A 27,627-nucleotide genomic window follows, 5' to 3' on the forward strand; every position below is an offset into this window, starting at 1 on the left:
TTTTATCTTGTATATGATTAAGTTTTTATAACTTTAAAAATTAATATTAGTAAATCTTAAATAAATCTAAATCTAATCTAATTCCATTTTTGTTTATCACTATTTTCGCTGTATTCGTGTGCGAAGATGAGATTCTTTAATATATGGCAGTTAATAAATCCAATTAACCGGTACCCATTGATGCTCAGTGGTTAGATTGTCCAAAGCTTCAATAACTTGTCTAAATGTCGAATCGAAATCTTTATTTGTGATGACCAAATCGATATATTTGTCGTACATTCTTTGCATGCTAGCGCTATCCTCTAAAGTTTTCTTCAAATCATCCTCCTGTTACAAAAAAATTATTTCAAATACAAATACATCATAAAATCTTAAAAATTTTATATAAATAAGAAAATTATTTACCTCGTATAATGAAGCTAGAGATTCTAGGGTTCTTGCTCTTCTCGAGCTGTACCTTAACGAGTTTTGGCGATCAAACTACCATGCAAAAATAAAATAAATTTTAAAATGGAGAAAATAAAAAAAAACAATCTCAAACACAAACAATTATTGAGACTTAATCATTTACCGCTAAGTTTCTACTGGAATATCGTAAATTCGTAGTGCTTCTTCCTACGTCGTATAAAGTTTTTAAATGTTCCATTCCTGGGGCAGCTATAAAAATGACGTATGGCAAAAATTCCGAACTGTTATGAAGGATTTTTAACGATTGTGGACTGCAATCTAAAACGCACATTTTTCCCTACAAAAATAAAATAATGAAAAGGTTGTTTGTAAGAAAATATTACATTAGTTGGTAATAGATTTGTTCGTAGAACTAATCACCCATTGTTTGCTTTCTGTTTCATATGCCAATTATCTTTTAACTATCACGGTAAACTAATTTGTGATTTTGTATGAAAACCGATTTCAATCTAAAAACCATCATCGGAGTAATTTTTTATCGGAGCTACAAACTATTTTGATTTTTCTGACGCACAATTCTCATATTTTGTGGAATCTGGCCAACCACGTCAATCTTATACAAAAACTGTACAATATAAATGTAACGTAGATGATTTTAAGTTTGGAAATTTTATGAATTGCGTTTCAACAAATTTAATATTTTTAAAAAACCAGAAAATAGCCATTTACTTTCGAGAAGATGAAAATTTAATTGACTTCAACAGTTAGCAGTAACGGTTAATATAAGAAATATAAGCACATTATCACATTTTGTAAACAGCTTTCATGGAAATGAGACAATTTTTAAATTTAAACTGTGTCATCCATTGTTGTTTTGTAGACCACTACGGGTTGGTTGCCCGCACTCTACGTCACACTATTTGCCACGCCCAGTTAACTGTCATTGAGTTCCATTCGTTTGCTGTGTGTTTTTAGAGGTTATATGATAGACATTAAAAATATACAGCAAACGCATAGAACACAATAACAGCTGACTGGGCGTGGAAAATGGTGTGACGTAGTGTGCGGGCACGTTGTCACAACAATGCTACATCAGTCCTGTTAGATTCTACTGTCCTTGCCTTAAACCCACATATTCATTTATTGTTGTCATTGAAAACAAGCAGAGAACAGTATCACAACTCAAACAATATATTAAATTTGAATAATTTGGTTCTTGCCGTAGCAATCGCTATATCTTTTTCTTCTATCATTTTTTCAGGTAAGTTTTCTAAAATCAGTACTTGCAATGCTCGTGGTTGTTCTCTACATTCAACTTTGAGTGGTAACCTGCCCAACGCATCATTTGCTAAATCATTCACACACAAATACAGATAATACATCATAAGTTTGGCGTTTTTAAACTTTATCAAGCGTCGTCTGTCCATTTTCTTGCCTATTATCAGTATTTGTATGTGAATGATTTAGCAAATGATGCGTTGGGCAGGTTACCACTCAAAGTTGAATGTAGAGAACCACCACGAGCATTGGAAGTACTGATTTTAGAAAACTTACCTGAAAAAATGATAGAAGAAAAAGATATAGCGATTGCTACGGCAAAGGATTCAATCTTTTCCATGGTAAGAGAATGGAGTTGGTAAGGATGGCTTCGAAATCCTAAGGAAGTGTGTGTAGAATTTCAACCATTTGTGGCAAAAGCCAAAGAATTATTATGTTACATGGATTGTATCCTATGGGGAACAATGTGATTCCCCCAGGAGGGAGGAAAGAGATACTAGAACTACTTCATGCTTTACATCCAGGAATCGTGAAGATGAAAGCCCTTGCAACATCATATGTTTGGTGGCCGGGGATAGATAAGCAGATTGAGTAAAAAGCCAATACGTGCAAAGTTTGCAGTACATCCATGGGAGTGGGCAAAAGCGCCTTGGTCGAGATTACAAGTAGATTTTGGTAGAAGGAAGGACATTTCTAATTACAGTTGATACTTATTCAAAATGGCTGAGGTTCATCAAATTCAGACTATGTCAAGTGCTTCAACAATCTCAGTATTGAGACAATTATCACAGTTTGCCAGAGCTCACCGTCTCTGAGAACGGTACAGCATTTACCACTGCAGAATTTAAAGATTTTCTAAAGAAGAATGGCATCAGATAAGTATTAGTAACTTTATTTTTTTAAATAGAAATCGTAGTTGGCTATGACCTAAAATAATTTGTTTTTTTCTTCTGATAACAAATATATATAGTTTGTTGAGTATATTTCTTATTGTTATTGAATAATTAACGACAATTCTTTTTGTTCTATCTAATACTAATGTATGTATTTAAAAGTTAATGTTGCTATGGCGATAACCATACATACTATGATGGAAAATAATGTATCAAATAATTGCCAAAGTTTGTATTTAAAAATTCACTAACAATTCTGGCATTATATGCTAGTGCTCCGTCATATTGAGAATATATCATTTGAGACATATTTAATGGCAAATTGTCGACCAAAGGCTCAATGTGTTGCCTTAATATATTGAGGTATCTACCTGAGTTTTTCGACATTAGCATTTTCTCGAAAAAGGAAATCATGACATGTAAGCAACTTTTTTTTCTATCTCTTTTAGTTTCGGAGATAACCTATGCGGACAACGAAATTGGGACACCTGTACACCTCATAGTACAACTGGAAAATCACTCGCGGAGATATTGATGGGACGAAGATTGACAACATTCTTGGATAAAATAAAACCCGATTTCTCCCGATCAATGAAAGCAAAACAAGAGTCGAAGATGGATAGCAAAACTCCGAACTTTTGCAACAGATAATTTAATATATGCTAGATGTTGTGTTCCAGGTCCGAAAGGGATCCGGCTTCAATTTCAGAGAAAACTAGTTCAGTAAGCTACAGAGTGGAATTTTCGGATGGAAGCATTGCCAGGCGACACACAGATCAAGTACGTGGACGAGTGGAAGAGTCATCTGCAAGCAAGACGAATGGCCAAGATCAGCAATCAGAGAACGTTGAATCCAGTCCACCAGGAGCAATAGAGGCCAAGAGAAACCAGAGAGGGACCAACAAGAAAACGAAAAAAACCTCAGTATTTAGAAGATTACGTTTGTAATGTTCGAGAAATCCGGGAGGGAGGAGTGTCATATATGCGCATGAGCGAAAGAAAACGTGTTCGCTACGTTTCGAGGGCTTCAAGAAGAATCGTTCGGTCTGCCGCGTGTTAGTGCTAGGTCAAGAATAACATTAAATGATATACAAAGTAAATTATATGTAATTTATCGTTTTGTTATAATAAACGTGTTAAAATAAACAGTTATTGTTCTATTTGGGACCCTCCCACTGACGAACACAACAGATTTCATTGTATACGATGAGGTAACTGTACGAATGTTCATATTCACAATATTAATGCAAGGAATAATTCGTCATCGATAACAAAATTGGCAAAGAAGCCACATCTTCATGCCAATTCTTTGAATTCTTTACAAATCCCAATGTTTAAGAAAAATTACAATCTCTGTTCAGGTTTAATTTTCGTTAAACATCAGAGTGGGGTGAAATGTGTAGTTTCATCACATGACTGACATAGAGACTAGTGTTTTGACGCATTAATCATTTCCTTTGATCTGTCAAATGACAGCACAATAACGAAAAAGTTAGGTTTTTTTTTAAATCTCCTGTTTTTGCTTACAGTTCTGTACGCAATGATATATCTGTTTTTTTAAGCTACCTGTTGAAATCAGTTTATTTCTTCCATTTTTGGCGTCATCTCAATTTGATGAAGAAAAGCATAGGTTCGGAGGATGTTTTAAATAAGTTTCAATATGATCTGTAGTAAAAAGATTCTTACCTGCAGTACAAATAATATTTTTTATGACAAACTTATTTTTAAATATAGAATCGAACAAGAACTTTGACACTGCTGATGGGCTTGTTCATCCGATCTTATTAACGATTTACAATGTTTTAAGTTGTGGCAGTTTTCTTTTAGGACTGCGATATGTCATTTAGCTTCACCTAATTTTTTCAACTCAAAAAATTTGTAATAAACCACAAAATAGCTATACATAGTATTTTTTTTTCTATGAGGTGCAGCCACACTATGCATCGTTGCTCACAACCACTGTTTTGTGGTTTACAATAAGTACAAAGAAATTACAATAACGATCTAATCGACCAGACAATTCTATGTGCTTAAAAGTTATCGAAAGATTAAATTAACAGAAAAATATTCCATTCGTGTGACGCTGAGCTTCACAACAATTTCATTTTTAATAATTACTCACGTGGTGGCTCTTCTAAAAAGTACACAGTTATTCCAGTTGCGTCTCAAACGGTCAAAGTATAAAGATTATTATTCGTAAAGCACCAGATTTAGGAAGATTACACATTAATACCAGTAAGCAATTAGTTCTACAAGCAAGTCTATAATTCCAGCGAACATTCTAGTCTGCTGTAATATTAAATAGATCGCAGATATAATCTAACATTGCGTTACCACGGGACTTGTCTGAACAAGTTTTTAACTTTAGTACAATGTGGTGAATTAATGTGTAAATAGACAATCCTATTATTTGCCTTTAATCTCCAATGTTAGATCAGATAAAAATGGCTGGATGAAATCATTTACAAAATAATAATGCAATAATTCCAGTAATTGACGTGTTCAATAACTAGATTGTTGTTTGAATGAGTACTTTAGTTACAATATATAAGTATTCTAGATAGATTCACAGCATTTGGCTGTCATTGATTGAAAACTTAGTCCATACAATGCATTGTATTGGAGCTTTATGAATGACCAAAACTTTTATTGAACTGGAATTTTTATTGGTACCAGCACAACAGGAGTTGAAACACTAATTAGACTATTTTTTTTATCATTCCTAGCCATAATGGAGCTAAACGCTAATTGTTCAAACTTATTTTTCATAGTTGCATGGACGACATATTCGATACACAAAAATTATCAAATATTTCCTTACCTAGTAGATTCAGTTAAGAGTAACATAGAGTTCACCAAAATATTCCAGGTTGTCACACAAATGAAAGAAATGTCTTTATTGAATATGGTAAGCACATTTCTTCTATGCGTCATCATATCGCAGAACCTGCCTCAAGAAAATCTCGATTGTGTTGAATCAGGTATCAAATAACGTTTGCTGCCGTCGTTCGAAACTAAATGGTTAATAGCTAATAGAATAAAACGGGGAAAAGTTATGAAATAAAGATAAAATTCTACTCGCTTGCTGAAATCTGAATGATTGGGCAAAACATTATTGAAAGTATACAAAATTTATCGATGATACAACGAAATATACCTGTTCATGTTTTATTCCAAAATGTAGGTATTATAGAGCGATAAAAGAAAGCTACCGTCCACAGAATCTGTTCGTATCTCCGAAATCTATGAGTAATAATGCGATTGATGGATGGAAAAGTTAGATTTTGCGAACTTTGAAATCGCAAAAATCAGAGCCATCACTGTTTCGACCTCTATCCCTTTAACAAAATGAAGCTTTTAATTCTCTTAAAATCGTACTTACCGATACGCCCCCTTTGGCAAGGCCTCATTTCTCGAGGAAATTCACCTTACAAAGCAATGCTTTGGATCAAAGCTTTTGTGGGGCATTGACACAACTGAGTGTACATGGAGGGTTATGCGACCCGATCTTTTTACAACCAAAAAAATTTATTCCGCTACTAATGCCTCGCAGTGGTATGTGGAACACAAAAGATGCGATCGATATTTAAGGAGCGTGATTTTATCATAATTACCGATTCTCTCTTCAGTGGATGCACTCCAAACGTCCATCAGGAAGAATTGGGAGAGGAGCAAAGTGTCTTCAACAATTCTATTTAGAGATGAAATATCGAGAGCCATTAAACAAAGTTAAACAAGGTACAAGATACCACCAGCGTAAATACAGAATAACAATGTGAATGTAAATTTTCAAACTACTGTGTAACGCCATTTTTGGGATACTTTAAATTTTATCTTTTTAATCTATAATAGCTTTATCTCCCAAAACTAATTAAAATTAAAGTGCTGAAGGAAAATTATCACGCACCAACCATTGAATACCTAAAAATTGTCAAAACTACAACAACAATCGCATGGTACTATTATTATTATCAAGAATATTCCGAGACATAGCAAAATATGTGCGAAACTGTAAATCGTATCAAGTCATCTCTAAGAAGTGGTGATAAAATATAAGATAGTGATAAAGAAGAAGTGATGAAATGCTGATCTATTTGGGTTGTTACCAAGATCAAAAAGTGATATGATTTACCAAGTTATTTACCATGATTTACATAGGCGTTACATAGGCGTTATCACAATATTTATTTGTCCTAAAAACATAGTCACTCATAATAGGACGCAAATTGCTGGTCAAGTTTTCTGGATTTTAGATAATCGGTAGAAACAACTCAAATATTAACACCGAAGATAACCATGATTCATACTGTACAATGTTATCGGATCAAATATCGAAAAGTACGCAATCGCGACCTTTATCAACCGAATTGTAAGCACAAAGATAGCTAAGGTATTCATCGCATAAGAACAATTATTACAATATTTGTTGACTCAATATAAAAGAGTATAAAACAGCAAACATTTATTGTAAATGTTAAAAATATCGAAACATTTCAAGAACAGGGAACCATAATTCGTGATCCTTTTGTGCTACGAGCAGCACAGACGTTCGCAGACGAAACAGAAACAAACCCTGCCGGTACAGCAGCTGATAGCCAAAATTTTAAAGAAAGTGTAATGAGATATGAATTGGAGATGATCATCGTATTACCAACAGGGTTAGAACAACACAGCATAAAATGGAAAGATCAATACTTGGAGTATCGCTAAGAAATTACGATAAATGCTGTTGGAATGGAGGCCTCGAGCTGACAAACGGAGAAGAGGGAGGTCACCAACTCGATGGACGGATGACATCGAGACATTTGCTAGTAACTGGATGCAGGCAGCACCGGACAGGAAGAAATGGGTAGATATAGGAGAGGCCTATGTTCAGCAGTGGACACAGAGGGCTGAGAGACGAAGATGATCGTATCACCAAACATTACCATTTGTACAGTTTTTGTTGTGGAAATGGTTTTGAAGATATCTCAGGGGATTTCGACTTTTACTAATGATCCAAAGGTGTACATGTCCAAGATGCTAGTCTTCATGGTACAATCGACAATTCAATCAAGAACTGCCGACACGGTTCTTAATACTTTATCGCATCTTAGCTAGTTTTCTAACCCTAGTCCGGATAATAGTTCAATTTTATTCCTAAAAGGGTGTATTGCTGAGCAACCTGCCACTATTTTGTATTTTTTCCAAGTCTTCAATGACTGAAAGTACTTTTCCAAACATGTGGAAATTGGCGCTCGTCGTCCCAATATTTTGGATCTATGCCGACGATGATAAAATATATACAAGAATAGGGTCTATTGATATCTTAACATACTTTACCTAATCTTCGGCAGATGCTAAAAAAATATACTCTCCGAATCGTTATACTCTTAACGTTCATTATAACCAAATTGTAATATCATCATCATATTGAGTATCATTTATTTTACTTATAGTAAAGAAGTCCCTATGGAGTTTGGGGTTTCTTATCAATATAAGTACGAACTTCACGAAGTTGAAGTGTATAAAATCTCCTTATTTGGTATTTGTCAACAGTGTACTATTATGGCTTCATAACACCATCATTGTGATCTGCCTGGCCCGTAAATTTTCAAATAACACTAGATTTTGTCTTAACATAGCCAATTCTTACAGCCAGAGAATACTACAACTTTTGTAGTAAAAGTTTTTCTGTATTCTGCTCCGGATACCGTTTTTTTTCAACGCTCTTGTAATTTGCACATTTTCAAAAAATCTCCACATTGATGCATCTGGGAGCAAAAAAGTTACAGACCATTGTGTTAAGGGCACAATTTGCTCCAACTTTTGTAGTAAAAGTTTTTCTGTATTCTTTCAATCATGTATCTCTCTTTAACGTTAGAGGATGTATAATAAGTACAACTTATATACTGGCAGTATATTTGAATATATGTATACCCGATAATTTGTTTTTGAACGTGTAAGATATAAATAACATCGGATATATTTTTAAACATCCTTTATAAATATAAATATGTGAAGCCGATAATTATCATAATAGTCAAAGGTGAATGCATATCGAAGATATTTAATGTCTTCCGAGAACCATTAAATTAATGATCATTAAGTTTGTGTTAGAAGAACGCCTACTGAAGTCAATAATTGTGCCTCTCACCAGAAAGAGATAGTGGAGACGATTAACTCATCTAACTATTCAAGGTGAACGTACATCATTGCGAAGGAAATTGTATATTTTGGATTGACACAACATAATACTTCATGGAAAGTTTATTTGTAGAGAATTTAGATTCTTTATTTTTTCTAGGTGATTGTGGTCAGATGATAAGTACGTATGTAGTAGTAGCTTGATAGAGGAAGAACTAGCATTTTTTACAAAATTATTTGTATGTGCCTATGACACTTCTTTTATGTATTAAAATATTCAAAGGTTTAAATTTTTGCGTGAACTGGCTTTACTGGCTCGCTATCTTAGTGATTTTTGGAGAATATTAAATAAAACACTAGAAAGCGTGATCTTTGCTTAATTTAATTCCAGGTTAAACCCAGTCTAAAACCCAGTCAAGCCGATCTCCTGGCACTACAATCCATAAGTTGTAACAAACATTTACTTGGGCGAAGCTAACAAATGGCAATTTTAATATCAATATCTCTATAGTAGAAACTAAGAATATATAGATTTATCCAAGACCATGGTAGCGCATCAAGGTTCTAATGAGAGTTTATATAGAGGACAACCATTTAATGATATGTAGAGTACCTAGAGGATAGGAAAACAGCAGAATATGTTTCATAGCACTGTTCTGCAATCAACATATTTGTACCTTAATAGAAATAAAATATAACCCAGCTATCTATCCAGGTAAAATAGATCTTAGTGATTGCTTTGCAAAGATTGGTTCTCTTAGCTTTATATCTAATTCTTGTTAATGTAAATATATCAATCAGGATAATTACTTTCGATATTTAATGCAAAATTAGATAGTAAACGTTTGAAAGGTGCTACTTCCACCATAAAGTACCAATAAATACAATTCAATTAATAAATTTACATCGTGTAATCGGTATTCTTTAAGTTAATACGATTAGACTAAATTTCTTATTGCATTGAAATTAGTCTGATATATATACTCCAATAACTGAATTTGATTCGACTACACAATTAATCCTGTTATTGAACTAAATTTTCCATTGCGTATAGAATACTAATATTGAATTAAATTATTCATTGCTAGATTAAATCGAAAATAAAAATAGTGTAGATGATATCATCCAGTCCCGCGGCTTCAATAACATAAATAAAGAATTAATTAACAAAAACAAACCGAATTAATAACATCTCGTATCGAATCCAAATGTGTCCCATAAAAATTTCCATTATATTCCCCATATTCCAAGAATTTATGATGTTTAATATCATTTTCCATTTCTTCTCTAGATACGAACCAGTAACTTTGTCCGTTTTCTTCTAAAACTCTTTGTTGCCTTGTTGTATCTAAAAGAATTTTTATTAAATAACTTAAAAAAATAAAACATTTTTTTATATTTACATGGAATAACCCCAGCGAATTTAGAACTATCACTATTAACCAATCGATTTTTAATGGTCCTTTTTCCAACCCCTTGCGATCCAATCAAAACCAAAGTCTTCCTTTTGAACGGTGGCATTTTCGTAACTTCTTCGTAAAGTAATAATTCGGCTTTATCAAAATCGCTGCTTGCTTTGGATTTGTAGATAATTTTCTTTTTCCTTTTAGATATTTTTGCCCCGCAAATACTAATTTTGTGAACGTAGTCGTAATCGGGCGGAACAAAAGCTTTTCGTCTTTCTTCTAATTCAATTGATGGAATTAAACCGACTTTCCCATCACCGTTAACTTTCTTTGCTTGCCACCAATTTGGATCTTTCTGATCGACAATTTGGAGGATGTCTCCTCTGTTAAAGCTGAGACCGATTTCTTTACATGGGAGTAATGTATCTTCTTCTGGTACGTATTCAAATAAAGCTCTCATGTAACACTAAAAGGAATTAAGTTAATAATTAAAATTATTGGGTTAAATTAAATTTAAACTAACGGTTAATTTTTTAGTTGTTCCATTTTTGGATGTTCCGTTTGAAATTAATGAAGCGTGTGTTGAGGCTCCATCGGTTTGTCCAACTTTTAAAGATACGGATTCCTTAGCTTTGGCAATTTCGGATTGTAAATCTTCTGGAGTATAAACAGGAACACCGTTAACTTCTAAGATAACATCACCAATGTGTAATAATCCTTGTTTATCAATCATTCCCCCTTCTAATATCCTTGCTACGGTTAAATTTTCATTATCATCAACTTGCACGGTTAAACCCAAAGGTTGTCCTTGTTTCTTTCTCAATCCAACCATTCTAATAGTTTCGCCATTTCCGTTAAATTCGGGCAAAGTCTCCACATCGGGAGAATCTTTCTCCGCGTTCGGCATTTCCGAGATTTTCGCGATATCGTCGTGAATCGTTAAAAGCGATTTTAAATGGGGGGTTCTTAATAAGTCATATAATTCTTTAGTATCTCTATTTCTTATTTTAGTACAAAGTGTGATGATATCTCGTGATGTTTCCGCACAATTAAAACACACCGGTTTTGGTAATTCTGGTGGATTTTCTAAACGATCTTGTACCTTTTTAACAAAACAAAATAAGAATAAAAATAGAAAATTTATTGTCAGTAAAGAAGTATTTGTGTTTTCATAACAAAATCGACCTTGACTCCTCTTTTTACAACGTTTATATTACATGATTACGTCGAATAAGTGACAAATTAAATAGTTCTACCTACGTAAAAAGTTTAAGCTTGTCTTAGACTTAACAAGAATAACAACTAAACACGTGAATCATTCGGGTTTAAGAACGTCATGAGAAAATTAGAACAGCTAATCGCTTCACTAAACGACTTTAACATAATCGAATCGCCCTATTAGAAACGTTTGTTTATAGGGTGACTGTAAGATTTATAGCTGATAGTTTAGGTTTTAAAGGAGAAAATACAATTCTAGGTATTTTTTATTTTAAAACAATAAAAGTGGTTTTTATTTAAAGATATTAACATTAACCAGGAGGAGAAATAAATTTTGGATTGTTAATTATAAATCATAAAAAGGTTTTAAATAAAGAAATAAACATACTCTACTTTATAATCTTTCCAGGTATGAATTACGAGCTACTACTTCTAGTAGGAGTTGTAAATCCAAAGGATTTGTTTACACAGAAATTTGTAACAAATCGCCCTTTTTTTCGTTAGGTGAAGACACCCCGGGGGTTGTGGCAAACAATGAGTACAGTTTTAACACCTGCTTTACACCGTCTGGAACTTCGTCTGCCCGAAGTTTGGCTTCTTCAAAAAAGGAAACAGACGCCAGACGAACGTTACACCTTTATAAAGCAACGTTAGGGTCGTAGTCAGGTAGAATTTTTTAAAAGATGGTTTTTAAAAAAAAACCGACTATAACAGCTTATTATTCCCCGCTCGTGTATTTGTCGGTTTCCTGTTGCATTTCCTTCCAAGAAATAATAAACTCAAAATGAGTTTTGATTTATTTTTCATCGTTAACCGAGTCATTGTTCGATAATAACACGATTACTTAGAACCTTGATCTACTATTGGAAATTGCAACATAATTAAAACATCATAACACCTTTGTTTCTGTTTAATAAGTTACTCTTCATTTTGTTATTAGTGCCCAAGGTAATTAAATCATTAATGTGACTTAAAAGAGGTTAGTGTTGAGTAACCTAATAGGAATGTTGTGCTGATGAATAAAGTATGTGTAATTAAAAATGAGTAATAATCATGTGATTATAAATTAGGAGAATTTTGATTTTTTTAATAAATTTTTAGAGAGAGGCAACGCCGATAGAATCGCAACTTTAATTTTACAGTGTTGCCAACAATTTTGAAGCGACTTTCACAGGTGTGGCTCAGTAAGATACGCTCTCTCACAAAACAATTTGTTTTACCTTTATTATTACTGTAATAACTCCAACTTTATCAACAAAAAAAGTCGTAATTTCTCTTTTACACAAATAATAGGCGGATATTTTTGTACATACCAAAATTAGGCGACCTTTTAAATATCCGTTCCAACAGGTAGCAGTCTACGTAGTTGTGGGCGAGTAAACACTATTTCCAACGTAGAGGTCACACAAGAATGATTCTCCACATACGAAACCCCACACCACAAAAAGAATACTAAAAAAACCCTTTAAATTTAAGTGATCTTTTTGGAAATGATTTTCAAAATTTTTTTGATTTTCGCGTAAATAAAATAACAACCACCTGTCCGCGTCGTTTTCAAAGGTGCTCAGTTCACTGGTTGGGATTCCAAGCTTAGTTCAAACCGCTTGGCCACTGAGTGAAAAGTCAAAAGGTGGGGGCACGCGGTGACTTCACCTCATCCAAACCATGGACTCGGTTTAAAATGATTAAAAACCCGACAGAAAGAGTCACCACATTCACAATTGCCAATGAACCACGTTGAATCATCTTGAAGGTATTTTTGTCTACACAATTTTTTTTTGTAATTCTAATTATTGAAATTAACGCGAAATTTGAATTACTTGAATATTGCAAAAACAAAATTATAATCTAATAAGTTTAATAAAAAAAATTCTAACCTTTTCGCTCAATTGGTAACTAAACTACCCCAGTTTCAAAACAAAAACTGCCCAACACAATCAGAACTGGGTGAAATTCGATCAATACTAACCAGGTTGCGGTAATTTTAAACGAAACCACTCCAATTTTATTAAAATCCACTACAAACTAAACAAAATAGCTTTTACAATACTAAACACTTAAACAAAACTAGCATCGCTACAAATGAAGCGTCTAATTCAAATAACCAGAGAAAGTTATATTCCATAGAAACCGCGGACATGCGCATTATAAATGGGTTTAAGAATTACCACAAACTGGGACACATTTTAATCTTTAATGAGTTTCGCGCTACAAGTTACCAAGAAAGTTAATAAGAAAGGGAAAATTAAAAATCTATTATAAAAGTAAAAGAGAATTTAGACCACCTTTTATCTTCATCCTAAGTTAGCGATTTTATGGAAACTCGCCTGGATATTCGCGAATAAATCAAACACTAAAAATAATAAACGGACGTCAAATGTGACCTCTGAAATTTATTAGGCGATCTTGTTGACAGGAATTGGGAGTAGTAACTCGGAAGAAATTGATGAGTTTCAGTCACAACATTTTCAATTTGATGATTTATTTTTTTTTAAGATTCGTTCGAAATAAACATACCTTCATTAAATTTTGTAAAACTGGACTATCCATTAGTGCTTTTAAAAAGAGTAGATCGATTTCTTTTATGCCATTATGAGCATCGAACGCTTCAATGTTCTTCTTAACATGCTGAAGGGCAGCTGTAAAATAAAATTAAATTAATTAATAAAGAATTCTAAATAATAATTAGTTGATTGCATTAATTTGTTTTTAATAGAATCGAAGTCATTATGTGTTGTTTGATGTGGTGATTATTATTTTAAGTAAATTACATTTAAAAATATATAATCTTTATCACGCGTTTATATTTCATTAAACATTTGCAAATTTTATAAATTAAAATATAATTTCTTAAAAAGTAATATTGCAGAATATTTCAAAGCGTTAATTATTCATTTCTCAAAGATAGGAAGTAGTACGTCAGTGTAAATTTCGATACATAAAAAATCAACAGGGCCGCTATTGTATATATGTTTACGTGATGTTTAGATTCATGAAAATGGCCAAAATGTTTTATTTGTGAATTAACGTGATTATAATTAATTATAATTAGAATTCAAATAATGAGAAATATAACTAAATTTAGAACCTTCCCAGTTATGCCATGAAACAAGTTCAAAAGTTGCTCGAATTTGCTTTGAATTTGAACAGTGTTTTCATTAACCCAAGACATAAGTCGTACGGTTCTAGTTTTAGTTTTATTTCTAATAACACCGACCGTGAAACTTTACGAATTTTTGATACAAATTCTAAGAATTTCATTCAGTAGTTTATTCTGTTCTGAATTCATTATAAAATGTTGAAGTTACAAAATAAAATAAATTAAGTTACACGTTTACATTTTAAAAACGTTCTGTACGTTTATTATATATACAACAAAATTTGATATCTTAATCTCCTTCACGACATTATAAAATTAAGCTCTGAAGATGGCACATAGCCGAAACTAGTACGACTCATATATGTATATGTTATTGTTTAATTAAAGACCAGTTTAAAAGTACAAAAACTATATATATTTTTCTCCTTATATAAATACTGGTAAAATGGATTTCGATTATAATTCTTTCACTAAAATCCTGGGAAAATGTGAGGTCATAATATTTACTTTTCGACAGGTTAAACATCTCATGAATTGGAATCTGAAATATGGTGTTGTCAAATATCTAGATATATATTTAGACCAAAGACCTACATAGAAATACTATATCAATAAAACGCTAAATAAGACATACGGTAGGTTACAAGATCTTTATCTCATCATAAACAGGAGGTATAAACTGAAGATTAAATCTTTAAAATTGAAAAATTAATATACAAAACTCTAGGATTTCTGTAGAATACACATATACGTCAAATATTAGAAATCTCCAATTCCTTGTGATCATCAATTAAAAACGCTAGGAATTCATACTAGATTTAACAAATCTTCCCTAAGATATCTTTGAGGATTTCATATACAACGAATGGATTAGCGTAAATACTGATGAAATAACCATCAACTTAGCACGTATCAGATAATGTTGCCATATTATACTGCTGCTCTTTTTGGCCGCATCAGTATCTATGTTTACGTCAACATAATGATGTTTTTTATATACGTTCAATGTTAGTGATCATTAAAAAAGTGCATGACGATTATCCATAGACTTTCTTATTTGCGGAAGTTTCATTTTTTGAACAATCCAATAAGGAAATCTTCTTCATGAATCAGAAATAATAGGTGTAAATACCTAATGGTTAAGATATATGGGCCATAAGCAGGTGGCATAGGCAACTAGTATTGCGCTAATAGTGTAGTTTACTAAATAAATACTGCATCACCTTTGGTATCACCCATTTGATTGAAACCCGAAAGATAACAATCAAACAAAGGAATGAATGTGTACCTAATTGGCTCCTTTATTAGAATGATAATTTTAAATAAAAACTTTGTATTTCTGTTCTTATTTATTCCCTTTCTCGTGTAAACACATGAAAAAAAATGAATAAAATGGGATATAAGTAAGTTTGAAGCGATGATTTTTATCACTGAATATTACCGTCACTTATAACGTGCAGATCTAATAAAACATAAAAGTTTTAAATAAGTCACCAACAATTACGAAAACTGAATCACATACTTTGATATACACGATGAACATAAACAGAGAGCCTCACACTGCCATAAAAAACATGTTCTTCATCAACCTAAGTATATTTGACACAATGTGTAGAACACAAATGAAAAGTGTGATCTACACTGGTGGAATTGACAGTGAAAATAAAAAAATAGTGAAACGAACCTATTCGGAAATGGATGTTCTGAAACTAAATAAAAACTAAATTATAGCTCAATGCTGATGTATGTAATAGATGAATTTTGTGAAATTACTGTAAGCTACTTTGAATATAATCATGGCAAGAACAAAGACGTTTCTGCTTATAGCGCAATCTTTAATGCTATTTTCAATTGGCTTTATTCATGCCTTCACAGTTGCAATGTGCCCACCTCGAATTTGGATAATCACAGCTCTTTTGTTGCTTCACCTTTTAGTTTTTTAGGTGCCTCGAATGTTAACGAGTATTATAACGGCAATCGTCTTAGGTCCCTTTTTCTGATAAGAAGTCGACACGAGACTGGGGCCCTCTCACTTAATAATTAAATAGTAGACAAATATTCTAACGTTCTTGAACAAAAGTAAGTATACAGGCTGTCCCGAAACTCAACGTCAAGCGGGCACCAGGTGAGAGGCCAACTCATACCTGTTCTGGTAAAAATAAGAAAAAAATTCTGTGTCTCTTAGTTAAATGGTAATAGACATATTTTTGAAAATGTTAAAAATCGTTCCCGTACATCATATCTTTAGGTACTACGGTCAGAAATGTTCGCAATTTTATAGTTATTTTTTTAATAATGTATTCCTCATGAACCATGCTACTATAGCAGTCACAAATCGAACAACAAAAGTCGTTAGTTTTGCAAAAAAAAAAAGTATTAGTTTGATTGAGTTAAGGTTGAAAGAATGTATGTCTATTAAGTTTGACACATGATTTCTAAACAAAGGAGTAGTACAACACCCTTGGCAAGTTATTTTAAAAGATGGCCTGTTTAGTCAAGATTCCAAAATGGTATAACCACTTGCCATTTTTCTTTTCCTAAAAAATATTATTGCCTGTTTTTCTGCAAAAAAACGCGTTATTTAAAAAATTCATACTTTCGTATGTTATTTGTACGTGTTTTTTGCAGAAAAACAGGCCATAACATTTTTTATGACAAGAACAATGACAAGTGTTGTACCATTTTGGAAACTTGACTAAACAAGCCATCTTTTAAAATTACTTGCCAAGGGTGTTGTACTACTCCTTTTTTTAGAAATCGTGTGTCAAACTTGATAGACATAAATTCTTTCAACCTGAACTCAATCAAATTAATATATTTTTTTGCAAAACTAACGATTTGTGACTTCTACAGTAGCATGGTTCACAAGGAATACATTATTTAAAAAATCAGTATTAAATTGCGAACATTTCTGACTGTAGTACCTAAAGATATGATGTATGGGACCGATTTTTAACATTTTCAAAAGTGTGTCTATTACCACTTAACTAAGAGACATGGAATTTTTTTCTCATTTTTACCAGAACAGGTATGGGTTGGCCTCATGACCAGGCGCCCGCTTGACGTTGAGTTTCGGGACACCTGTATATTCTTATCTTCTTTATATTATTTGTCTGATTTTTCTCAAACCACTCCTCTACAAAAATACTTTACGTCAGATGATGGCCTACCCTATGATGTCGCACTATAGAGTTTGTGCAGAGTGTCTCCACGACACGGAGAAGACGGACTAAAAACTGAAGTAATTTGTGCGAACATCGATGTAAAACTATAAATAATTGTATAATACTTTTTTTCCCAACAACATTCCAATCGATTGAACTTTGCACTTTGCTAAGTTAAATGTCGGTCAATCAAACGGTGTACCATAAACCTATCGGCTTGCTGGTACTACCGTGATTTATACCCGTATGGTATAGATACGAGAATAAAACATTGTTCAAAACTAAATTGGGTAGCTCAGGCAGCATTATTTAACAAAAACGAACTGTTTTTAGGCGGTCTAAAGAGGGTTTTAAAGAAAACATGATCAAAGAGTTTCTATGAATACATGGTGTAGATTTTCTATGGCTAAATAGTTGAGGACTAAAGAGTTATTGATATCGACTGGGTCCATCAGCTTTCGAGAAGAGTACGGTTCTGTTTGAAGCCATAAACATAGAACCGAATAGCAGGATGAAAATACATGAATACCTCTAAACTTCGCCACACTGAGCTAATCAGAGCTCTATAAAGTCCAACACTTTCCAGTCCGTGAACGATCCATCAAATCATTAGTAGTCACATCATCATCGACATGAAATATTCATTAGTATGTGTAATTAGTGTATATTAGGAACCATTCCGCTCTAACGGATGTTAAGTTATGAGTATGATCTGTTCCGCATGCGGAAAGAGCTGAAATCGGTAAGTAACGCGCCTGTTACTCGTAGTAAATTCAGTAATAATATTAACTGTGAAATCTATTAAATCTACTGGATTTTGCAGTCTTATATAAATCGCATATGAAATAGGAACAACGAAAGATATTAAATTAAAATTTATTAAATGTAACAATAAATAATATTTGACTTTATTTCAATAGAACCATCCTTCTATTTTCACAATAAACATATGTGGCAAAAATTATACTTCTATTTATCATTCATATAACATTAGAATGAACATTGGGAGTGGTGAACAATAATGATTTCTAATTCCAAAGTTTATTTAAAAATCGGAAAATGAGTCAGCATTTATGGATAAGTTACCTACTAATCTTTTTATTTCTCACATATGTAAAATTTAATTAATAAGACTCAAATATACCTAATTTGCTTTCCGATAATAGATCTTTGAATCATTCTAACACAGCAATTTTATTACTAACCCGTATTTTTTCTGAACTTTGTTTCGCATAGATAAAACTGTAAGTGTAAATTTTTTCAAGTACGACGTCAGTAAAGCGATGTTAACATCAGCTGACGTCGTGTTTAAACAAGTTCAACTTTGTGTTAGTGTTGGAAACAAATTACATTGAGAATTTATACAATAAAAATAAATTCGTCGTCCAAATATGTATTTATTTTTTAAAGAAATTATTTAATGAGATTGAAAGACACCGTCACAAAAGATTTTCACTTCATTTATTTGAATGGCAAAATCTCAAAACATTTCCAATTTTTCCACAACACACTAATATATATTATGTTATTAAGATACTTTGAAGATTGATCGTTGACCAGGTATTAACAAGTAGATGTCGACATAGAATTGATTATCGCTGACGCAACAAAACGTTCTTTTTTTAAATCGAAAGGGAAAACAACTGTCTATCGAAGAGATGTAAACGACATTAAATAAATCGTACCTGATTTATACATTTCGAGTCTCTTCCAGTTTACGAAAAGTAAAAAAAGAAAGATAACAAACCACCAACGTTTAAGTGTTCAAATATAAGCGAGTTAACTACTCGGACATATTTCGGTGCCAAGGTTTCGAAGAGATTTTTTCGTCACCGATACGTCACAAATAGGACGGAGGGTTATTTTTCCAAAGCAAAAAAAGAGGAAACGAATCTTGTTCTAATACAGTGATGGTGGTATTGGTTAGATCTATTCTTTAAAAAAAGTTGTTTTGAAAAATGGATTTTAAAATGAAAATTTATTAATCTAAACAAAGCTCTCTTTGGTTTCTGGAATGCTTCAAAAATCTTTTTACGAGACGTTTCTATATCAATAAATTAAAAAAAATATACTACAATAAAAAATAATTACCTTTTAGATTATCTTGGCTTTTTTTGATTAAAACAATAAAATTTTGTGTTTTACCCTGGATATAACTGAACAATTCAATACGAACTGACCGAAAATAGATTGGTAACCAAATTTTATATGCAAAGCTGTAAAATGCAAGTTACATTGTTTCCAAAAATAAAATTGGGAACAAGACCGGTGTATAAAGTATAGATTTTAAACGCAGGTAAATTTTTTGAAAGGCACCATATTTATTTTACATACCAAAATAAATTAAGATAATCAAATCAAAAACTCAATCTTACCGTCTTATTATTACTAACCTTTCAGTTATAAAAACAAGTTTTTGTTTTGATCAAAATAAGGTAAAATAATAAGACTTTAAAGAAAATAAACTAAAATCATACTACAAATTTAATTCACGTTGCAACAAGATTTCGACACTCCAATGTTAAACATTTTGCAATTTAAAGCTTGATCTTTAATTCGTTTATTGCAGTATCATGTTTTACGAGACTCAAACCAAGCCAAATCGCTTAACGCTTTATCGACCAGAGAGATAAAATCCAATAGCATCTGTATATTTTCTTAAGATTAACTTTGAAGTTTATACATATTAACACATTCATTCCTTTTCAAAGAGTCTCCTTATAACGATTTTCCAAGACTTTCAACAACTTTTAAAAAAATTCTGGGTAACAAAATAAAACTTAAAAAAATAAATCCGTCATTTTTATGAAATTAACTTGAGCAAGATTATTTGATTACAAAATTTAATATCCTTTGGAATAAAAAAGTACTAAAATTAAAAAAAAATACATTGGGAGGAATGTATCGTACATAAATAACGGCGTACGAAACTATTTGTTTATGGAACACCGTTGCTTATTGTTTGTACCATTAATGACGTCACGGTGCTGAAAGCGTGTCTTGAAACGTTTCAAAATCAGCTATCAATTCTCACTCAAACGATTCATTGTTGTATCATTGGTAATCCTAAGAATCGATTATTACACTTTCTTTTACTTATACACATAATTTAATTTACATAAAGCACAAATTATTAAAAAAAAATTTTGTTTTAACTTAACCTACCAGTTTCAGATCGATTACAGATGCTCATTTCTTTCAGCCCAGCTAAAAGATCCCTCTGATCCTGATGTTTTTTACTTAATCCTACCATATTTCGCAACGAATTGGGCACTTTTAGTGCTAAATTGTTCAAATTTAGTATCACTTCATGTCAGTAATCATTCAAATGAACCCGTTTCAGGTGACCTTTTCAGTAATAGACTTGTAGTCGAAGTGAACGCGAGTTTAATCTTTACGTTTCACGGTTTGGCTTCAGACTGATACTGAAATGGGCCGTCCGTTGCTATAGATACGGGCTCCCACACAGAGGCGTATTCAGAAAGTATTGAGTTGGAAAATCCAAAATCTATGAATTTCAGTACTTAAAGGGGTGTCTAAGAATATCTTGAGGTGTTCGAATGTAATAATAAACATGATTTTGATTTACCCATTTTATGAAATAATAATATAAAAAGTAGTTATAATAACAATATAGAAGAAAAATATAAAAGTTTTATTTGTATAAAATTTTTTGGCAATAATAAGAAATTACATCATATATAAAGAAATGGAAAACAAATAAATATTTCATCCGCACTGTATATGTAGAGTAAAATTTAATAAACACTAATAAAATATTTATGCCACAGTCACGATTGTAACTTTATTACGAAGTTAGAGTGAGTACATTGACTTCCGAAGACATTTATAGCGTAACGTTATATATCTTAGTCATTCGAAAAAAAGCTGCTAACTCTTTATTTATTCTAAGAACAAGGTACGATCAAAGCTAGAAACCTTTTAGCTGTAAATAACCTCTATTAACAAAATGTGTAAATCAAGAATAACACAGTAATAAATTTACACCTGGACAACCCCTCATTTTATCGTTAACAAAGAAAATGTCTAGATAAGTTGTCGTACATATTGATCGTAGCCTATACGAAGTACGTTTATGACATATTCATAGTTTACCTGAATATGTCATCGAGATAAAACATACAACAGTAAGGAGTGACGTCATCAAAAGCTTTTCTGACATCTATTATCTCGTTGTTAATTTTGCATGTTTAATACATAATAATAGATACAAAGTGTCAATAACAAACTATAGTAACGATAAAGTCGTTTCTTTTAGCATATACATTTAGTAGAGGTTCCTAATACCTTTATGATTAGTTATGTATAGCGTTATAAACAGAAACTTTAACCAGAAGCGTTTATTATAATAAACTGATAGTAGTTTTATGGTGAGTTTCCGTTAATTAGGTAAGTAAATGTTTTCCTTAGTTCTCAATATTTATTTTCTGCAGTCGTTGTAAGATTTATATAGTCGTGTATTCATACAGCTACCACAAAAAACTGAATTTTTAGAAAGAGATTCATGCGTTAATTTGGTAATTTTGTACTATAAGCATCAATTCTTACACTCTAATTCTTAAATATTTGTTCGCTTTGCGTAATCACTCATGTGGGAACAACTATCCATCACAAAAAACGATTAAGAAGCCCTGAGATGGCTAACGGTAGAAATCAAACAAACCTCAGTCACTATTGGCAACAAAACCACTAGAAATGGACAATCGATTCGAAACCTCATAGAAGAAGATGAAACTACAGAAACAAATAAAATCGCAAAACATAATTCAAATAATACACCTGCTATAATTAAGCCAACTCACGTAATGCAAATCGACCAAGGTTCAAGTGAGATACCGCACAACAATTGCATAGCCAGAGATTGTACATAACCTCTCAAGCCCTCATATTTCCACGCAGTTAACCCTCGTAACTTGAACACCCTCACCTACACTTTGATCTTAGCCATAGGTCGAGAAGCGATGAGCAACCTCACCTAAGATGTCTTAACCAACCCATTTGGCAGATAAGGTCAGGGCCAACAGAAAGCGGGATAAATGGTTTTCTGAAAAGAGAAAATAAAACACACAAGGCAAGGAAATAAGGATATGATGATTGGAACGTGGAATGTACAAATAATGATGCAGGTCGGAATGATGCAGATAATTGCGGATGAGATCGATAGATATAATGTAGATATAGTGGCGCTACAAGAAATAAAATGGAAGGGCAATGGCACGATCATAAAACAAACATACTATTTCTATTACAGTGGGGCGGAAACATCGCGGAACGGCGTTTATGGTGAATCGATTAATAAAAACGCAATAATTGGTTTCGTTCCGGTAAATGACCGAATATGGAAGCTCAAAACGAAAGGGAAATTATTTAATACTATTAATTATTAGTACACAACAATTCAAAGCGAATGCGAAAAAGTTAAAAGAAACCGCAAGGGAACCGGGAATGTAGCAGGAAGTCAGCGCTGCAATCAAACAAATCATGTGTTTATAACAAAATGAAGCTATAACGGACGTTAGACCAGATGGGGGCCAATTTAATGTTAACATTGTATTTAAAAAAGACTTTAAGTTTAGGGGAGACCGGGCACGTTCGGACAGTGTGGTACCTAAGACACCAAAATTATTTATTGCATTTTGGAAACTTAGTTATTGCATTTGTAGTGCTTGAGTGGATCTTGCTGTTGTGGCAGTTTCAAAATGACATCAAACCTAGGGACCACTGACACGTTCAAGATATTCGGGAAAACAAAACCTGTATTCACTTTTTTCTCAAAAAGCTGACCTCATATTCATCAGATCGATCCTCAACAGCTAGGACTTTACTAATGTAATATTTGATGCTTTTTTTTGTAGGAAACTTAACCAAAATGTAATTATCGATCTCAATTATTATTTCAAACTCTAGTAAGCCTGGCACAACAGTTTCTTCATCTTCTAGGTCCATGTTCTCTAGATGGGATGAATCAGAAGAATATTTGCCTTTTTTTGTATTTGGAACCTCGATATCTGAATCAGATGAAGATGTATCATCTTGAATTTCCTTTTGCCATTTCTTTTCTTTACTTACTTTCTTTTCAGTGTTTAATTTTGACACCACCTTCTTTTTTTCTGATTTCTTACGTTTTGTTGGAAACACTTATCTTGTAGCATTTTTCTTAGCTTGTTTCATCATTTTCTCCCTTTCAATGTCCTCAATTCGTTCCAAATTTAGCGGCCAAATTCCTGTTTTAGCAAACGCTTTCACGATGTTTATAGGGGTAAATGATAACAAGTATGGTTCACGTGAAAGTTGAAGAATGTCATTTATTTTAATCGTTGTCCCAGGATTGATGCTTAAAAAGTCGTTGAATGATGACATCTAGGGGCGGCATTTAATGAGTGCAGTGCGGCGGAAATAGAAGTAGTTTAATACCGTTTTCTCTACAATATAAATAGTTGCAAGACTAATATGCGCCTCGTGGTTATCAACTATGAGAAATATTGGATTTTCGGCACTGCAGTTCTTATGCTTCTTGATATGTTCCAACACCTTTACAAAAATTTCAGCAGTCATAAACCCAGTCTTTGATCCAAAACACACGGAGCCTGGTGCTGAACCATACAGATATTCATCTTTTATTCTTACCCTGGGAAAGATGTAAATAGTAGGCAAGGAAACTCCAGAAGCCGCTATAATTCCGCAGAATGTTACTAATGTACCACGCTCCCCAGAAACCACCTGCCCAACCTGCTTCTTTCCGCTTTGTGCAATTACTTTAGGGGCCTGTAGAACAGTTGTTATTCCTGTTTTGTCACAGTTCAGAATCCGGTCTGGCATGAAGTTGTATTTCTCCATGTCAAAAAACTGTTTCACATTAGTTGGATTAAAAGCAATAGCTCTTGCGAGGCTAGTATTTTCAGGTTTTCGGTGGGATAACTCTTGGTTTCTTTTCATAAAAGCAGCTATCCAGTCTTCGCCTGCCATTTTGTTTGTATCCCACGAAGGAGGGTGTTTCCTTTTCCAGCTTGATTGCGTATTCGTAGGCTAAAACACGAGTGTTCTAGGTCTTGTGTAAGTTGTAATGATAGTGCTAGTGCAAAACTAGAACTAACACTAGACCTAGAACTAGATACTTTCAAGTTCTAGTGTTAGTTCTAGGTTTAGTTTAATAAAAATTTGCAACATAATGATATCTTATGCTAACTACGCTACTTACCACTGTCTCTAGAACTAACATTAGACCTAGAACTAGAAACATTCGGGCTTAGCCGCACGTCTATCAAGCCGGCTAAACCCGAATTATTCTAGTTCTAGGTCTTGTGTTAGTTGTAGTGATAGTGTTAGTTCTAGTTTTAGTTCAATAAAAATTTGCAACATAATGATATCTTATGCTAACTACGCTACTGTCTCTAGAACTAACAATACACCTAAAAGTAGAAACATTCAGGTTTAGCCGTTTTAAGAGACGCATGGCTAAACGGAATGTTTTTAGTTGTAAGTCTAGTGCTAGTGTTAGTCTAGTTTTATTCGTTATTCAGCGCTAGATAGTTATATATTTTTATTGAGCTATAACGGACACTCATAGACTTTTTTTTAGGACTGTATGTAGACTTTTTTAAGTTAAAGATATGATTATGTTTTGTGTTCTCCTTGATTAATAATAACTTATATAGCTTTTATGTAAAATATGGATATAATATGGACTTCTTACACGTTTTGTTAAAGAATTTCATTGAATTACATTTCGGGAGCTGAGATATTATCATTTTCCGGACTGTATGTAGACTTTATTGTATTGATAATCTTAGAAGCGTTAGTCATGCGAAAGAAGTTTTGAAAATCTTTTGGAGTAGATACGCAAACCTCATTCAACAAATTTATTTGTGAAAACGTGTCTCTATATAACTAGTATAACTACACAAGCTTTTTGACGATATGACATCTTTGAATGCCAACGTAAAACTAAGTAGATTGTCAATAAATATTGATAGTCTGAGGCAATTATAGTTTGTCAATATTTATTGGCCATATTGACAATATTTTATTGACAATATACAGGGTGTATCAGATATGAGTAGAAAAGATTTGAGGGGTTATAGGTCTCCTCTTTCTGAATAAAAAATACTCATAACACAATGTCCCATTCATTGTCCTTCTGGTAGGATACGATAAAGTTAAGGGTTTACAAGTTTGAGTACTACTGGTTAATGAATTATACTAAGCAGGCTTTGCTTTGCAATTTGTAATTTGTTTCTAGTTTTGTAATTTTGTTGTTTTTGATACAATAAGCAAGTTTATTTATTAAAACCTCAATTTTTGTAAATTTTCACATTAAGAAGTGATAAATTTATTCGTATAAAGTAAACAAGTAACAACCTCTAAAAAAATATCTCAAAACTGACTTTTATGTGTCAAATTAAAGCTTAATATAATTCTTTATAAAGCAGTACTTAAACTTTCGAACCTTTAACTTTATCGTATCATATCTTAAGAATGGCAAAGAATGGAACATTGTGTTATAAGAATTTTTTATTCGGAAAGAGGAGACCTATAACCCCTCAAATTTTTCCACTCATAGCTGATACACCCTGTATATTGATCGTTTTTTTATGGAACCAGTTCAAGTTGGTGACATTGGGTCATTAATTTTTCTAGTTGTCAGTGTGGCCATTTTTGTCTGTGGATGTTTAAACACGTTCTTAGCATCGAATACAAGGTCCACAATGATGAGAACATTGAACACTGAGCAATTTCTTTTATTTTGGGAGGTGTCCATGAAACATTTTTTTCAGGTGAACACATTTTGTGTTTTGACAATTTCTAATTGTCAATTCAAATTTCTATTTTCAAGTGTTCCGGTGTTACCAACTGCTACATACCTACTTCCCTACATTGTTAAGTTTATTTTATTTTTGTTAAAAAAAAGATTAAAGGGGGAATTACAAAAAATAGCATAAAAACACGTTTCATAAGACTTAAAGCATTCATTAATTAAAAAACTCGTGGCTTTGCCACTCGATTTTAAACTTGAATTCGTTCATTTCAATCATGTCTTACGAAACTAGTTTTTTAATGTGCTATTACAGCACCTTCTGCACGTATGAATGATGTATGTTACAACAATAATTCTATAAGGAATAATATATTAAAATGGAATTATATTTCTTTTAAAGACGATATTAAGCAAACTAGAGGCGGAAGTTGATAATGCGTGTGGCGATTTATCATAGTATATTTACCAACTCGTGGAACATGATGTTGATAAGCAGCAATCATGCATCATTACAGTGATCTTCATCTAAATAAAACAATTCACGTACTAACGTTATTGATTGCAACTTATCGTTATTAGAATTTAGTATTAAAAGCTTAAATTAAAACCTAAATCAACAAAATTAAAGAAATTCTCAACTTATTCAAGATTGTTTTATGAGTTTAAATCTCGTGACTCGTGCCATGATTTGAATCGACACGAAACTCAACATCGATTTAACAGTTTCACGAAACTTTCTTCCCCAATTTTTTTCCCAACCCAGAAACGTGTTTTTCTTTCAAACATCCAGGTTTAATCAATAAAACTTTCTTTAAACCCGAAATGAAAAAAGAATTCGTAATAATAATCGTAAGCTATATCAAAAACATTAAAACACCACACCAAGTAGGCTTTGAATTTCAATAACAAAAAACAAACATCGGCGCCAAAAGATTAAAACAAAATCGAAATTCAACACCACCTTTCCTTAAAATATAAAATCAACTTTGCAAAGTTTATAATGTAAATATTTGTTAATAAGAACAATTAATGTTTACTTACCAAATCCGGTGATGATATTTCCGTTCGAATTCTTCCGGTCAAAAAAGCGCAAACTTTCGTGTGGTGACAGTGACGCCATCTGGTATTTGAAAAAAATTAGAATTTTTGAAAAGTTTTCGTTTTTTCTTTCTAGAACGAATCTCGCCGTTCTCTCGTCGAGTCGTTATTGCTTGCATTTCTTGCGATTTTAAACGCGATCTGAGATATGACCACGTGT

The 27,627-nt window shown here is 32.6% G+C and overlaps 1 protein-coding gene across 4 annotated transcripts; it reads right to left on the reverse strand.

Annotated features, from left to right (window-relative positions):
- Nucleotides 1–65: 65 nt before the first annotated feature.
- LOC111422682 (MAGUK p55 subfamily member vari) lies at nucleotides 66–27,599 on the reverse strand. 4 transcript variants are annotated; one of them, XM_023055894.2, is made up of 8 exons: nucleotides 27,411–27,599; nucleotides 13,847–13,968; nucleotides 10,635–11,213; nucleotides 10,109–10,577; nucleotides 9,884–10,053; nucleotides 572–745; nucleotides 406–480; nucleotides 66–327 (listed from the first exon to the last, which is right to left on the reverse strand). In XM_023055894.2, exons 1-8 carry the CDS (start codon nucleotides 27,487–27,489, stop codon nucleotides 151–153), a joined length of 1,845 nt encoding a protein of 614 aa, XP_022911662.2. In that variant the 5' UTR covers nucleotides 27,490–27,599; the 3' UTR covers nucleotides 66–150. The 4 variants fall into 4 exon arrangements, with proteins under 4 accessions (XP_022911662.2, XP_022911661.2, XP_022911663.2 ...); XM_023055893.2 differs by lacking the exon at nucleotides 27,411–27,599 and adding an exon at nucleotides 20,759–20,950; XM_023055895.2 differs by lacking the exons at nucleotides 406–480; nucleotides 27,411–27,599 and adding an exon at nucleotides 20,759–20,950.
- Nucleotides 27,600–27,627: the final 28 nt, after the last annotated feature.

The sequence above is a fragment of the Onthophagus taurus genome, chromosome 6 (assembly GCF_036711975.1).
Source record: "Onthophagus taurus isolate NC chromosome 6, IU_Otau_3.0, whole genome shotgun sequence".
NCBI lineage: Eukaryota > Metazoa > Arthropoda > Insecta > Coleoptera > Scarabaeidae > Onthophagus > Onthophagus taurus.